The sequence below is a fragment of the Ailuropoda melanoleuca genome, chromosome 14, assembly GCF_002007445.2.
Source record: "Ailuropoda melanoleuca isolate Jingjing chromosome 14, ASM200744v2, whole genome shotgun sequence".
Lineage (NCBI taxonomy): Eukaryota > Metazoa > Chordata > Mammalia > Carnivora > Ursidae > Ailuropoda > Ailuropoda melanoleuca.
The window spans coordinates 42,352,462-42,367,402 of record NC_048231.1 but is presented as its reverse complement, the minus strand read 5'-3'; the positions used below and the strand labels follow the sequence as shown (position 1 = coordinate 42,367,402).

General features: G+C 52.8%; 2 protein-coding genes and 1 long non-coding RNA gene across 3 annotated transcripts in view; 2 read left to right on the top strand and 1 right to left on the bottom strand.

The window, feature by feature from the left end:
* BCR (BCR activator of RhoGEF and GTPase) overlaps positions 1-2,804 on the top strand; it is a 122,181-nt gene extending 119,377 nt beyond the window's left edge. Inside the window, exon 25 of the mRNA XM_034642181.1 lies at positions 88-2,804. Coding sequence (XP_034498072.1) covers positions 88-177 — 90 coding nt within the window. The 3' untranslated portion in view covers positions 178-2,804. The remainder of the gene's footprint in view (positions 1-87) is intronic.
* A 1,035-nt stretch (positions 2,805-3,839) lies between these two features.
* On the bottom strand, positions 3,840-14,511 carry LOC117795913. Its single transcript, XR_004620084.1, has 3 exons — positions 14,235-14,511; positions 12,989-13,089; positions 3,840-3,996 (listed from the first exon to the last, which is right to left on the bottom strand). It is a non-coding gene; the product is annotated as an uncharacterized LOC117795913 (long non-coding RNA).
* A 162-nt stretch (positions 14,512-14,673) lies between these two features.
* The window catches only part of SPECC1L (sperm antigen with calponin homology and coiled-coil domains 1 like), a 126,521-nt gene continuing 126,253 nt past the window's right edge, over positions 14,674-14,941 (top strand). Inside the window, exon 1 of the mRNA XM_034642180.1 lies at positions 14,674-14,842. The gene's annotated coding sequence lies outside the window, so the exon portion shown is untranslated. The remainder of the gene's footprint in view (positions 14,843-14,941) is intronic.

Sequence of the window (14,941 nt, the reverse complement as noted above, 5' to 3'; positions counted from 1 at the left end):
TGGGCTCGTTGTCACCAGCACACTCTGCAGCTGTGAGCATCCCTCTGAGCCACTTTCCTCTTTCCTCCTCCCTGCTGTGCCTGGCAGGTCCAGGTGCTACTGTACTTCCTGCAGCTGGAGGCCATCCCTGCCCCAGACAGCAAGAGGCAGAGCACCCTATTCTCCACTGAAGTCTAAAGGCCCAGTTCCATCTCCAAGAGGCCAGCAGGACGGCCTGGAAACTTCCTGGCAAAATGGGCTATCCACAGAGCGGGAACCGAATCTTCTTGAGGAGTAATTGGGCCGCCTCATCCCCAAGGGCTGGACCACCTGCCTAGAGACAACTACCCAAGGCAAAAGGCTAAGTGGCCTGGGCAGTTCTGGGCCTCGGGGCCCTTGGGTCTGTGAGCTCCCGCCGGGCCTCAGACTGCAGTTTTCCATGCTGCCACCAGAGAGCGCCCCAAGCCAGCATGCCTCGGCGCGCAGGCCTGGCCGTGGGACCAGGCGAAGGGAGTGGTTTCTGCGAACTTAACTTATCAGAGTTTAAAAGATTTCTACTGGATCACTCGTCAAGATGCACCCTCTCTGGGAAGAAGGGAACGTGACCAGATTCCCTCACTATCGTGTCTTGAATAAATACCGATGCTGCTTCATACTGTGGGGGCCACAGTCCTGTCCCCTGTGTGGATGGGGGCTTTTCAGTTTCCCTGACTTAGAAATTCGACTCTGTTTGTGTAACAGGGTTTGAAAAACTAAGTCAACACTGTGTAGCGTTTGACCCCTTTCACCTCTTTCCTTCTCTTTCTTTCTAGAAGGAACTCTGTCCAGAAATGGGTCTTCCTATTTTGTCCTGTTGCTATGTTTTTTGCTGTTCACATGCCCCTCGGAAGGCAGCTCCCCATGGAGCCATGTAACGTCTGTCTGTCTGTCTGTCTGTCTGTCCAGGACCGACACCAGGGGGAGGGAGGCCCGGGCTGCGCACTTTATGGCTTCTTCTCCAGGGACAGTGACCCTGTCCACTGCCTGCTGGGCACAGGCTCTCCTCTTCGGCTTAAAAAGGCCTCAGTCTCTCTGGCTTCCTCCAGCCCATCGCCCCCTCTGCCCACACCCTCTCTTCCCCTGATCGTCCCACCACACAGGTCACTTAATTCTCTCGCTCTCTGCTGAACAAACTCAGTAAACTTTTGTAAAAGTTTGCTCTTGGCAGCGACAGCTTGCTGACAGCTTGTTTTAAACTTTGATCCGAATAGCTTTTTGATACTTGAATATTTTTAAGTTTTCTACATAGTTTCTAATTTTTTTCCTAACAGACTCAGATACCTAATATGATATTAGAATGTACTCCATGGACAATCCGTGTCCCGGCGGCATTTTGTCTTCCTCCACATCCCAGCTCTGTTTTTATCAGGGGCCGGTTCTAAAGTCTCCCAAGCACCAGGAACAAGGGAGGGTGAGAAACAGAGGGGAGCTGTTCTACTGGCCAGGCTCAGGGTGCAGGGCTCCTGTCCCGGAGCAGGCGGAAGGACAGACCCCCCTCTCCCGCCGCCACTGCCCACCTTTCCCGCTCTCCAAATACCAGTACAGAAGCCAGGACGTTCCTGGTAACCCTCCTGACCACACAGCTTAGAGAAAAGAGAACGAGGGAGGCCGCTAAGTATTTTGAAGAAACAAATGTATAAACAATTGCATCCCTTTTTTTTTTTTTTTTTAAACAGGGGTTAGGGCAAGGAGAAAACCAGCCATGAGAAGCCAAGTTTCCATGCCGGTCTTGTGAGAAGAGAGGATGTAGTGAACCAAAGGAGGGAGGTGATGGTGTAACTCAGGAAAAGGCGTTTGCTTATCACGTGATTACACCAGTACCTGGTGACAATGTCCCATGATACTTCCCATGTCCCAGGTGGCAGGAGTGGGGGTGGGAGGGCTCACCTGACAAGGCAGCTCCTGCTTGAACTTGCAGCACCTGGCAGCGGGGGCAGGGCCTATGCCCCCCAGCCTCCCCTCTGCTTGTGGACCTGCTGAAGCAGGGGGGCGGGGAGACAGCAGAAAACAGTCTCTTGAAGGTCTTACATCCACATACTATATTTATTTCTTTGTACTTTTTTCTTGGGAGGAGAGCAGACCCACCATTTTAGCGTAGGGCTGCTCTCCTGGGGGGTTAGGGCAGGGAGCAGGGTCCTGTGTCCTCTGCATACTTCTGGATTCACGGGGTTCTTCAGGCCTCCAGCTCCGGGCCACCTCTGGCCTGCTCCCCATCCCCATCCATCTTAACCACCCTCCAGCCCTGCAAGGGGAATGCACCTGGCTTAGAAAATCTCAACCCAGCCCTCGTTTCTGTTCTCCTGGCGTCATGATTTGCATCTGTCGCATTGAAACTGGAAAGCAATATATCAATGTCTGTGCCAATTTTTGTTCCCTCCCCCATCTCCTCCCCCTTTTTACTTTTTATTTATACAGAATGTGTGCTCTTTGATGACGGAATGACCACTCTTTCTTGTGTAGCTGTAAAAGCGCTCTTTGCGGGGTCACAGTGGCGGTGGTCACTTTGGGTCCCCGGCCGCCTCTGTCGTCCCATCTTACACGTGGGCCTGTGGGTTGGTAAAGCCGGCATAGGGTGCGTTGAGGCCTAGAGCCCAGACATGACCTTCCCTGAGGCTCGGCTGCTGGACTCTGCCATGAGAAGTGATGCTTTCCTGCCCCCCCCAAGTCTGCAGCCTCAGCTGGGGGGCTCGGCTTGGCTGGTCTCGGCAGCTGCATTTCTGCTTTGGGCTCAGCCCTCCATATATCACCATGGGGAAAAGGACACTTTCATTAAAGTTACCTGAGACTACTTGTGTCAGTGTGATTGCGCCATTCGGAAGAAAAACCATGATGGGAGCCTCTGGGAGGGGGCTGAGGTGGGCAGCAGAGCTGAACGCAGCAGCAGTGGACGAAGAGGGCCCGGGTGCCCCAGAGGCCTCCTAGGAGGGCAGTGCACACCGGCGTGAAGAAGCCAGGCCACGTGAGGCCTACATGCCACAGGCAAGCACGGCAGGCAGCGGCTGGACGTGTGGCAGCAACAGTCTCTCAGAGCATAATCCCGGAGCCCTCTGGCTTAGGGCGGTGGAGGGACTGGCCAGGTCAAGCCCAGGGCCAGGAGGGCTCCAGCCACACACAGCCGGGCCCTGCACCAGCCCGTTGGTCTCCATGGTTTCCACTGGCCCCAAGGGTTGGTGGTACACGGGTCACTCTTAGCTGCCACCAGCCTTGCCCTCAAAAAGAGCTTAGAGGGGAGTTGTGCCCAGGGTGGAGACAAGTGTGGGACCTGGGTGCAGCTTGGGAGGAACTGGGGCTGTGGCTCACCTGGTAGACGGCAAATGGCCAGTGGGTGTCTTCCTCAGCCCCCTGGCGGTCTCCTTGTGTCTCCCTGGTCAGCCCCCAGGGGTGGGGGCAATGTGGTATGCGGTCATCCGCCTGGACTGATTCTCCCTCCGGCTGGCCTCCCACACTGCTGCCCGTGGAGCGTCACTGAGGCCATTTCACCGAGCGGAGTGTGGGACTGTCCTGGGGAGAGACAGGGCCGGATGGCGGCAGCCCTGAGCCCAGTGCAGCCCTTCGCTGGCCTGTGGTGACCTGGAGGAGGTCACGCCAAGGGTACAATAGGGTACCTAGGGATGAACCTCCAGTCTCAGAATCTCCAAAAGCCTCGGAGCCCTTGCCCCCAACACCCCTCCCACAGCCCCGCCTTGTGTGCCCTCCACAGCATCAGCCTCCAGTGTACCCCCCACAGCATTATCTACCAGCACCAGCTCCCACAGCACCCCCCCAGTGCCCCTCAGCATCCCCTCCCCAAACACCCCCTCCCACAGGTGTAAGGGTTGACCTTGGGTCTTGCCTGCGTTGGAAAATCTTCACGTACACCAAGCCGTCTGTCCGCTCGAACATCTGCCAATGAGGAACAGGCCGCCACTGGCCCTTCTCCTCCAGAGTATTTGGCTCCTAAAAGGCTACAGTTAGCTCTCTATCCCTTCAGTCCTGGTCCTATTTGAAAACCATAAAAAATATAATCACAATAATGAAAAAAATTTTTAAGGCCCCACTGAATCTCTTACTAGGATTTGATTTTGGGGGCAAAAGTTGACTGCACCCAAATTGCCAAGAGCAGGCACCATGTCCAGCCGAGCCCAGGCCAGTGATCCCAAATCTGAGATCTTTCACCTGAAAGGGCCTTCAGAAGCCCCTTAGTCCAATCCCTTTACTTGCTAGATGGGGAAATGGAGGCACACAAAGTTCCCCACCCCCACCCCAGTGTCCCAGAGCTGGTTGAGCAGCAGAGGCTAGGACGTGTGTGTTCTGTTGGACCCCCCCCCCAAGCTCTCTCCCATTCTGCAGGACTGGACAGGGCTAGACCTTGACCACCAGCTTTGGCCTAGACACAGCAGTGCTCATGTGGGCCACATGGGCTGAGGCCTCCAGGTGTCTTGCAGGCACACACCCTGGGCAAATAAAAGGGGCAAGATTGTGTACAGAAATCTCAGAAAAATTTGTATACCTGCCCCCCCACAAAATGCCTCAATTGCCTTAAAAAGAAGCCTTTCCATGGACTAACAATGGGCTGTCACAAATAGCTCTGGAAAGATAAATAAAAAGTGAGGGGCGGGGGCGCCTGGGTGGCACAGCGGTTAAGCGTCTGCCTTCAGCTCAGGGCGTGATCCCGGCGTTATGGGATCGAGCCCCACATCAGGCTCCTCTGCTATGAGCCTGCTTCTTCCTCTCCCACTCCCCCTGCTTGTGTTCCCTCTCTCGCTGGCTGTCTCTATCTCTGTCAAATAAATAAATAAAAAATCTTTTAAAAAAAGTGAGGGGCGGACAAACAGACCCAGCTCTTGAAGAGGTCCAAATGGCCTCAGAGCAGCTGCCATGGGTCAGCCAGCAGCAGCAGGGCTGAGGGTCACGCCCGGATGAGGAGGGACTAGGGGAGGGGGTGTTGGAACTCAGTTGGTGTAACGAGTTGGAGGAGAGCAGCGGGGCAGCTGCCAGGCAGAGCCCTGTGTCACACAAATGTTTCAGACCCGAAAAGGCAGCCAGGACCATGACAAACAGGCACCCATGTAAATGGTTTCCGGGAAGACAGAGCCCTATTGCGCCCCTCAGATGGGTCCAGATTGCAAAGGAAACCAGCTGCTCTTCTGTGCACTCCCGAACAAGTTGCATGGAGCGCCCCGCGCCAGGCAGCCGCCTAGACAGCACGCGGCCATGCATCCCGAGAAAGGCCTTCTTGGGGCCTCTTGGACCCGTTCAGCTAGAACAGTGAAGGCTCAGTCCGCAAACCAGCTCCTTTCCGTTCCCCTCCTGTGTGGGGAACTGGTCAGCGCCTGACCAGAAACTCTTCCTTAGGGTTTTCAGTCATTTTGTTGAAACCCGAGCCTGGCAGCTGGGGTTGTGTAAGTTCAAATGGGATCCTGGACAAAGGGGGCTTTGGGAACGGGGCCTAAACAAGTTCAGTTCCCAAGTAGCTGCCGACTGAGTAGCCACAGAAGCGGAGGTGCCAGGATGGTGGCCACCCCAGACCCAGGAACTCCCTGGGGGTGAAGGGCTTGAGTGCCATGGACACGTGGACCTCCCAAACCTGTGGCACGGCCCCCCAGGACCAGCAGGGGCAATCCAGACCCGCCCAGAGGGAAGCAGGTGCTGCCGGTGCTCATTTAAGTACAGCCACGATTTAAATTACATGATAGGCTAGTGCTGACAGACCCCCCTCAGGATTTGCTGTCTCAGCTCTGATCTGTGGCTGCCCTGTGCCCCAGTGATCCCCTGCTCCCAACTCCACGGGGAAATGGGTCAGAAGGAGAGAAAAACAGGGGAGGAGCTGCTGTTCCTTCTATTTTTCTGAACACAGTATTGACAATGTTGGGGAGTGGTGAGCAGAAGTTATTTGGAACAAGCTAAGGTATCAATGACCTTTGTTTGTGTTCTCCAGTAGGTAAACACTCCTGGGCTGCACTTCCCAACTGGGGCCCTTTCACCTGGTGATGGCCAGGAAACAACTCCTGGGGCTCCTGGTCCAAGAGTGATGACTTTGGGAGCCCTCACCGCCCTGCCAGGCACGCGGGTCTCAGGCCTCTGAGTTTCAGCCCCCCCACATGTCCCCTTGTGTCAAACCTGCCTCCTGCTGGGGCCATGCCAACATGAGGCAAATCCCTCTTCTGCCCAGCTGGTGTTACCCACACGCTCCACACCCTCTTCATGGCTGACTTGGAGTTTTCCACTATGTCATGTTACAAACTGAATTGTGGTCCCCTGCAATTCATATGTTGAAGCCCTAACCCCTAATGTGACTATATTCAGAGATGGAAGCCTTTAGGGAGGTGACTAAGGTGAGATGGAACTCATTTGATAGCACTGGTGTCCTTATAAGAGGAAGACACACCAGCGATGGATCTCTCTCTCCCCACACACAGGCATGCAGAGGAAAGGCCCTGTGAGGACACAGTAAGAAGGTGGTCCTCTACAAGCCAGGAAGAGAGGCCTCAGGAGAAGCCCCTCCCTCCTGTGGTGTTTTGTTATGCAGCCTAAGCTGACTAATACAATGGCCTCTGGCCTTTGGCCCTTTGAACTCCCGAATGTGGAACCAAGCTTGGAATCCAAGTCCACCCATGCTGCTCCAGTGGGTCCAGGGTGACCACCCAGAGGGGAGGGATTGTCACTGCCCTCGTCTAGGCCTCATCAGTGAACCTCACAGACAAACACATTTTGTGGCCTCCTCTTCCCCTTACAGTCGATGCCAATCTCTTCTAATTCAGAGTCACTCCATGGCTCCAGTGGGTGACCTAACCATAGCCACCGCCCGGATATGGCATTTACGGAGTCATCCCAAGCTCAGGCCCACATGCTTGCTGGTCTCGCTGTGAGGGTCCCCAGACAATGGTGATCTTTATAGGCCCAAAGCCCCCAAGCAACCTCTCCCCACCCCCTCAGCTTCTGAGCCTCGGGACCCCCTCCCCCAGAATCCTGAGTTCCTAACTCAGGGCCAAGTCCTGTGCCTCCTGGGCCAGGTGGGTGGGTGAGAAATTATAGCACCTGAGAGGTTGGTCAAGGCTGATGCCAAAATGTGGTAGAGGCGGGGAGGCCTCAGGACACTGAGGATTTCCTAAGCCCTGGTGGAGTAAAACCTAACGGGCAAACAAGGCTGGATGCCGGACAGACTGGTGTGCACTGCCGGGAGGCGTGTGCTGTGGCTTTTGGCCTCGGTAGTGTGTGACCTCTGCGCTCAAGGTGCTTAGGACTAAAACCACATACCTGTCCCAGCTGGACCATGTGGTCCCTAGAGCTGGCTCATGGCCATCATTCTGTCTGATTCTCCTCACGAGAGCATTCTCGTGTTCAGACAATACCAGGCTTTTGAAAGAGGAAGTGGCTCTTCCATCGTCCCTGTAATGGGTGAATTGTGCTCCCCCCTCAAGATATGTCCACCTGCAACCTCGTAATATGATATTATTTGGTATAAGAGTCATTGCAGATATCATTGAGGTAAGGATCTCAAGATGAGATCCTTGCAGATTAGGGTGTGCCCTAAAACCAATGACAAGTGTCCTTATAAAAGACAGAAGAAAAGACACTGAGACAGGCAGGGGGAACACCATATGAAGATGAAGGCCAAGATTGGCATGATGCATCTGTGAGCTGAGGACTGTTGGCAGCCAGAAGCCAGGAGAGAGGCAGGAACCAGATTCTCCCTCCAAGAATCCAGAAAGAACTGCCCCTGCTAACACCCGGGTTTGGGGCTTCTCTAGAACTATGAGAGAACCCATTTTGGTCGTTTTGAGTTCTCCACCCCTCCCCATTAGTGATCTTTTGTTATGGCAGCCTTAGGAAACCAATACAGTCACCCTGCTAGTCAGGCCAACACCGTGGCCAGATTCTGGCTTTCCAGCTTCCTCTCCTGTTCTCCCACCTCCCAGTGTGTTCCTGCTCAGGGCAGACATGGATTACCCTCCTGTGTCCTGGGGCCAGAGGCCGAAAGCCTGGGGCGGGGACCTTGGAGAGAGACACAGGGGTCATCTCCAAACACCATACACAACCCAGCCTGGGGGCTTTGGCCCCTGTCCTCTGGCCCCTCTCCCACCACCAGTCCTGCCCACAAAAGACCCCAAAGAAGTCGAGAGCGCCTTCCTGGCCTGTCCCCTCAGGCAGCTCGACCTGTAGACCCCATGTGTCCCACCTCTGCAAATGTGCCCCTCCTCAGCCAGAATCCTACAAAGGCTGCTTTTGGGCAACAGGCTTGAGCAATGGGAAACTGAGGCAAACAGTCCCACGGTGACCCCCAGGCTGAATACAAACAGGCTCATGGAGCGACCCACCTCGAAAGGGCCACAGACCCTGATAGACCAATGGGCTACTTACAACCAGGCCCAGGGACCAAAAAAGGGAAAATTCCATTCGTTCCCATGCCTGTACCACCAGCCTCCACCCCATCGGGACACCCCACAAATCCCAATACCACTGCCCCATAAACACACTCAGCTAGCTTCTAGCTCCCAGAAAGTAGGAGAGAAGTAAGAAACAGCCCTTTCTCGACCCCTCCGTCCCCCTAGTTACACCCGTTTCCTTCTCCTTTATCATCAAGCTCCTGGGAAGGGCCACCCGCCCTTGCAATCTTGCCCCTCAGTGCCCACTTCCTTTGTGTCCAGGTCAGCCTGGCTCTGGCCGGAAGCCAAAGGCTGTTCACTGCCCTGACCACCTGTGACATGGCTACCTGTTCCTCCTGCTGGTCCCTTCCTCCCCTGGCTTCTGTGACAGGTGTGGCCTACTGACCAGTTTGGAAATTAATCCCCCAGGGCCGTTTTAATGTTTTCTCAATGGGCGTGTCTTTCTTTCCTCCAGATCTTCCTAGAACTTCTCTGAATTACCTTCTGGTTTTCCTGCAAAAGCAGTGTGCTTTGAGTTTAAAACAGGATAATAATGTACTGTTATATCCTCTTTTTTTAACTTATGGGGCGCCTAGGTGGTTCAGTTAGTTAAGTGTCTGCCTTTGGCTCAGGTCATGGTCCTGGGGTCCTGGGATCGAGGCCTGCATTGGGCTCCCAGCTCAGCAGGGAGTCTGCTTCTCCCTCTGCCCCTCCCCTGCTTGTGCACGCGCTCTCGCTCTCAAATAAATAAAGTCTTAAAAAAAAAAGATTTTAAAATTTATTTATTTGAGGCAGAGAGAGAGAGAGAGAGCACACATGCGCATGCATGAGTGGGGGGGCAGAGGGGGAAGGAGAAGGAGAGGGTCTCTAGCAGACTCCATGTTGAGCGCAGAGCCCCACTCAGGGCTTGATCCCGTGCCCATGAAATCATGACCTGACCTGAAACCAAGAGACGATTGACTGACCAAGCCACCCAGGCACCCCTATGCCTCTCTCTTTTTACCCATTTGGTTAAAATTTCCCCACAGTGAAATCTACCCTCAAAGGGAGAATTATTCCAAAAGAGCTACAAGTCCTGAACATGGTTCTCAGAGACGCAGGCATGTTTGGAGCCTTGGGTTGTGCAAAGAATTCCCAAGAGGCTCCTTTGCTAGGGGTGTGGTAACACCAGCTGGGGGTGCAAACCCAGGATCTAGAAGCCAAGACTTGTCGTACCTCTTGGACGGCTAATTTCTCTCGCTGAACCTCACTGACCTGGGAAATAAGGGCTGGGTTAGACACTGACACTGGGAAGTGCCAGACATAGGCCAGTGAACATTATTCAAACCTGAGGCGCTTCACGTTGCTTGGCTCCCTAGCTTATCCCTGCTGTCCCCATGTCCCCAACAAGATGCGTATTTGTTTTCCAGAGGTCTCTAGTGCTGGGTGGGGTTGAATCAGGAAGCCGGACAGGGTTGTTGCTTTCTGTGGATGGGGACTTGGACACTGAGAGATGATAAGAGGAACCACGTCCCAAGCCCTTACCATATGCCAGGCCCTGCCCTTGGGATGTTTACAGCCTCCATGGGCAGACACTAAGCGCATCATTACTGCTTATTAGCCGTGTGGTTTCTGTGTACCAAAGACTTTGAAGAGAAGTGTGGTGTATGGGGAGAACAGAATAGGGTTGAACCCTGTTATTTAGTCCCCCAGCACCCCAAATGGTATGGGAGTATTGCCCTTGTTCACAGACAAGCTGGAGGCACAGAGAGATTGGGGAATAGGCTTGAGGTCACATAGCTAGTGGCTGTCTGAGCCAGGGTTTGAGCTCAAGTCTGGGGACCCACAGAACTGTTGACACATGAGAAGCAGCAGCTCTGTTCCCTTCTCACTGGCCTCAGTTTCCCTGACCGTGTCGGAAGAGGGTCTGGTTACATCTGATCGCTATAGGCCATAAGGGAGGTGGATGCCTTGTCCAGAGTAGGTTCCCTTCCTGTATCTCTTCTGGGTCGCCTGTAGGCCAGCTGGGCATCCCAAGGAGCTTCTGCGGTTTCAGGCCATGCTCGCTGGCACATGGGTCCCTCCTGGAGCGAGCAGCATGGCCATGGAAGGCGAACAGCCCATCTCTGCTTGCAGACACATCATTGCTCAGCTGACAGCTGTATATTTCCTGGGACCCAGAGCTCCCCTGGCTCTGAGGGAGGCATGTCAAGAATCCTAAGCTCCACGTCCTGGCACTTGAAGCTGATGGTTTGCTAACTGTTGCTAACTTTTGGAACTGTCCGATCAAAACTTGGCCTACGGCCCCTGACATTTGACTCCTCCAGCTGTGGTGCTGATGAAGCAGCTGGGCTTGAGGGGGCAGTCAGTGATTGGGGTGAGCTGAGCAGGTTAGCGGGAAACCAGCAACACTGAGCTCAAAGGGGTTCCAGGCTGTGCAGCTCAGCCCATCTTCATGGTGATGAGATGCTAGCATGGCACGGTCAGCAGGGCCTGACCAGAAGGGCACCCTCAGCCCACGAGTTGATCATCACAGTGTCCCAAACCCTGCCACTTGGTGGCCATGGCCTGCTAGAGGTTGGGCCCTGGCAGGAGCTCAAACACGGATAGGTGACCTCCTGCATAGGCAGTCAGCCACTTGCTTCCCCAGGACCTCTCTTGATTCAGGCCATTAGCTGCTCCAAGTGCCTACTTTTTCTGGCCCTCTGGTTCTGGGGAGCCAAGGAGGATGAGCAAGGACAAAGAATGGAGTATGGATGAGGCTGATGGGACCACCCAGATGCCAGCACTGAGGCCCAGCTGTAGACTGGCATGAAGTCCAGATGGTTCTGTGTGCCCCACCCTCAGATCTGTCTCCTCCCCTCTGACCCTGTCACTAGCTCAGACCTCCCACACTCCCCAACACCCAGAACCACGAACAGGTCCCCTGACTGTGAGGGTCACCCTCCCTATCCTGTGCATGCCACGAGGCCAGCCCTCCAAAGGCAATCTTGCAGCATGTCACTTCCTGGTCCCGAAGGTGCAGTGACTAGTCCCTGTCTGTACTACCGAACCCAAGTTCCAAGGCCTGGTGGGGAAGACTCTCCCTGCTCTGCCCCCACCCCCACCCCTGTAGGTACAGCCATGCTCCCTGCTGCCCTGCTCCTTCAGTCTTTGCTCTAGAGGATGCCCCGTTTGCCTTAGGTTCCTTGCTCTTTCTCCTGCCGTCCACTGTCCCAGATGTGCCCTCTCTTCATGGAAACGCCGCTGAAATACCATGTCCTCTGACAAGGCTGCTGATTCCTCCAGGACACCTCAGCAACAGCTCACCTGATCTAGCCAGTTCACACTGCCCCTCCGCCAGAGAGGACTCTTAGAGGCTAGGACCTGGTCAAAGCCATCTCTGCCCCAGCCCCTGCCCCAGGCACAGGGTCTAGTTCCACAGGCCTGGGGGCTGCTCAGGAAATGTCAGCAGCCTCCTGCTTGGTCAAAAATGGCTCTTTTGCTTTGCAATTTCAATGTGAGAACATTTAGGTCAGTAGTTTTGGCTCATTAAAAGTGCTTTGCTGTGTGCAGGAATGTTTATAGGAACTTTGTTTCTAGTGTTTGAGGATAAGTTTTTTAAAAAGTAGAATTGGGGCACATGGGTGGTTCATTCAGTTAAGCATCTGCCTTCGGCTCAGGTCACCATCCCAGGTCCTGGGATCCAGCCCCACTTCGGGCTCCCTGCTCAGCAGGGAGTCTGCTTCTTCCTCTCCCCTGTGCTTGCGCGTGCTCTCTCTCTCTCATTCTCTCTCTCCCGCTCTCTCTTAAGTAAATAAATAAAATCTTAAAAAAAAAAACTAAAATCATGACCCTTATGCAAATACAAAATAAACCTGTAGCGAAGAGTTTACTTAACTCGAAGAGTTTACTTAACTCGTTAATTAAACGAGGGAACCAGTAAGATGTTACTATCAGTTCAAAGGAGGATCCAAAGGTCACACGTTTATAGAGCAGAAATATTGAGATAAATTTGCAAATGGAGGCAAAACTGACTTTTCCACTGTGGGGGAGGGTTGTCCTTAGATAAGAACCATTTGCACTGCTATCAGTTTTCCACAATTTACAGAGTTGTAAAAGAGTTCAAAGACAATAAAATGCTCAGAGCCCCCACAAAATCAGAACCAGATAACCTAGAAGGGCATGTTCCAAGTACGCACAGCTTTCCACTGGAGAATCTAGGAATCACTTTTGCATCATGCAATTTTCCTTCCACTAACAGCTCACAACTGGAGACAACTCAAAGGCCCAACAGTAGGAAAATGGGTAAAGTATGGTATGGTAAATTCATACAACAGAACATTATACCGTAACCAAATATTATTAATTTTGTATGCCACAGATGGATGCAACAAGACAGATGAATCCCACTGACCTAACGTTGGAGTGAAAGAAGGCAGAAAGAATATGGGTTTCCCCTGCGATCTAAAAGTAGACTGTTACTATGAAATCTTTCATACACTGAAATGGCACAAAGCAAAGACGCAAATACCATTTATTTATATGGAAAACATTTCTGCGTGCTCCCAGGCCCCAAAAATAACCTCTGAGGCTTTTCTTATGCCTTAGGACACATCTTGCTAACAGATGCACAAAATAAACGGAGATAAAGCAGAAATGCTCACACAGTTCAAGCCTATGGCAGCTTGACGCTGGGATGCTGAGAGTACTTCCCGTGGTGGGAGTTTGGCAGTGCCACTCTTGCTGCTCAGAGTGTCCACCTCCTCTGCAAAACAAACAACACTATTGTTGCTTTTCACCTTTTTTCATAAAAGCGAAAATCCTCTTTGCATTTCTTTAGGGTAGCAAAAGCAGGTAACGATGTATGTCTTTCGTAAATGTGAAGTGGCATAACACAAACTTTCAAAAAGCAGGGGATAACCCGGCGCCTGGGTGGCCCAGTCGGTTAAGCGTTTGCCTTCAGCTCCCCCTGGCTTGTGCTCTCACGCTTTGTCAAATAAATAAACAAAATCTTAAAAAAAAAAAAGAAGCAAAAGAACGTATCTGTTTATTTTGCATATTTGTTTATATTCATAACGTATCTCTAGAAGGATATCAAGAAACTGAATACAGTTAGTTGCATTTGGGAAGAGGACTATAGGAATGGATGCCTTCTGAAATAAAATTTAAAAAAAATTATAAGGGAATATGAACAACTTCATACCAACAATTTCGAAAACATCAATATATAGCCACTTTCCTGCAAAAATAGTTTAGCAAAGATGATACAGGGAGAAGTAGAAATTCTGTCTCAGGGTATCTAGCTGGCTCAGCCGGTAGAGCATGCGACTCCTAATCTCAGGGTAATGAGTTCAAGCCCCACAGTGGGCATAGAGCCTACTCAAAAAAAAAAAAAAATCTGTCCAAATCTAGAACCATTCAAGAAATGGAAATGGAATGCTTAGTTTAAAATCTGCATCCTATCCCCTCAAAAGTCTCAAAACACACAAAATCAAAGAAAAAAACCAGGCCTGGATAATTTTATAGGCAACTTCAGCAAACATTGAAAAGAAAAATCCTCTTATACGTAATTTTCCAGATAAACAAGAAAACAGAAGTCTCCTCAACTCATTGTGACTTGATTATAAATTTAATACCAAACCAGACATCGACAGTACAAGAAAGTAAAAGGAAAGGCCAAAATCACTTACGGACATATATGCAAAAATGCTAAATAAAGTATTAGCGAATAGTCCAAGAATGTATTAAAATTTTATCAAGTCCGATTTTTTTCTGGGAAATTAAGATGTAATAAAAATTATTAATGTAGTTCAAACTATATAAGGAAAAAAACCTGTATGACAACCGTGCCCTACCAGAACTTCCTTTACTTGATAAAGGATATTTAGCCTCATGTTTTTGGTGGCTCACTTGCTTAGTGTCTGTGTTCCCAGCCGCACGGGGAGCGCCAGGAGGGCAGGGCTTGTGTGTTTTTATCACCACTGTCTCGTTCGTCTCCCAGCACCGTCCTTGGCACACTGTAAATCCGTGCCGCACACGAAAGGTGGGGCCTTTGGCTGAGGTAAGGTTTTGGGACGACGGAGCTCTACACTCATCACCCCGCCCGGTCGTACACAGCATTCAGGAGCATCCGCCATCCGCGGCTCCAGCGCAAACACCGACGCGTCCGTACAGGCTGCTGGAGCCGCTTTTTGTGGCTGGCCGGGTGACAGGGCGCCTGCGCTACCCAGAGATGGGAGGGACGCGAGCTGAGTGGGCGGGGCCGTAGGGACCTGCGCGGCGGCAGGATGTAGGCGGGGCCTTGCGGCGCCTGCGCCATCGGTGGCGGCACTGTGGGGCGGGACAGGGGCGGACCGAGGGCGGGGGCCGCGAAGGAGGCAGGGCGGGCCGGGCGAACGGCGCCGCGGGGTTGGCTGCTGCCCTGAGGCCGGACTCAACGGATTCGGGCCGCGCCACCGGGCGAGCTCGCCGCCCGGCCCCATCCCGGAGCCAGCGAGCGAGCGAGGCGGCGCCGCGCGGTAAGAGCCAGGGCCGGGTCCCCTCAGTGTGCGCTGGCGGGCCTGTCCATCTCCTCAGCGCCGCCCGCGCAGCCAGGCCCACGGCCCCGCAGACCCCAG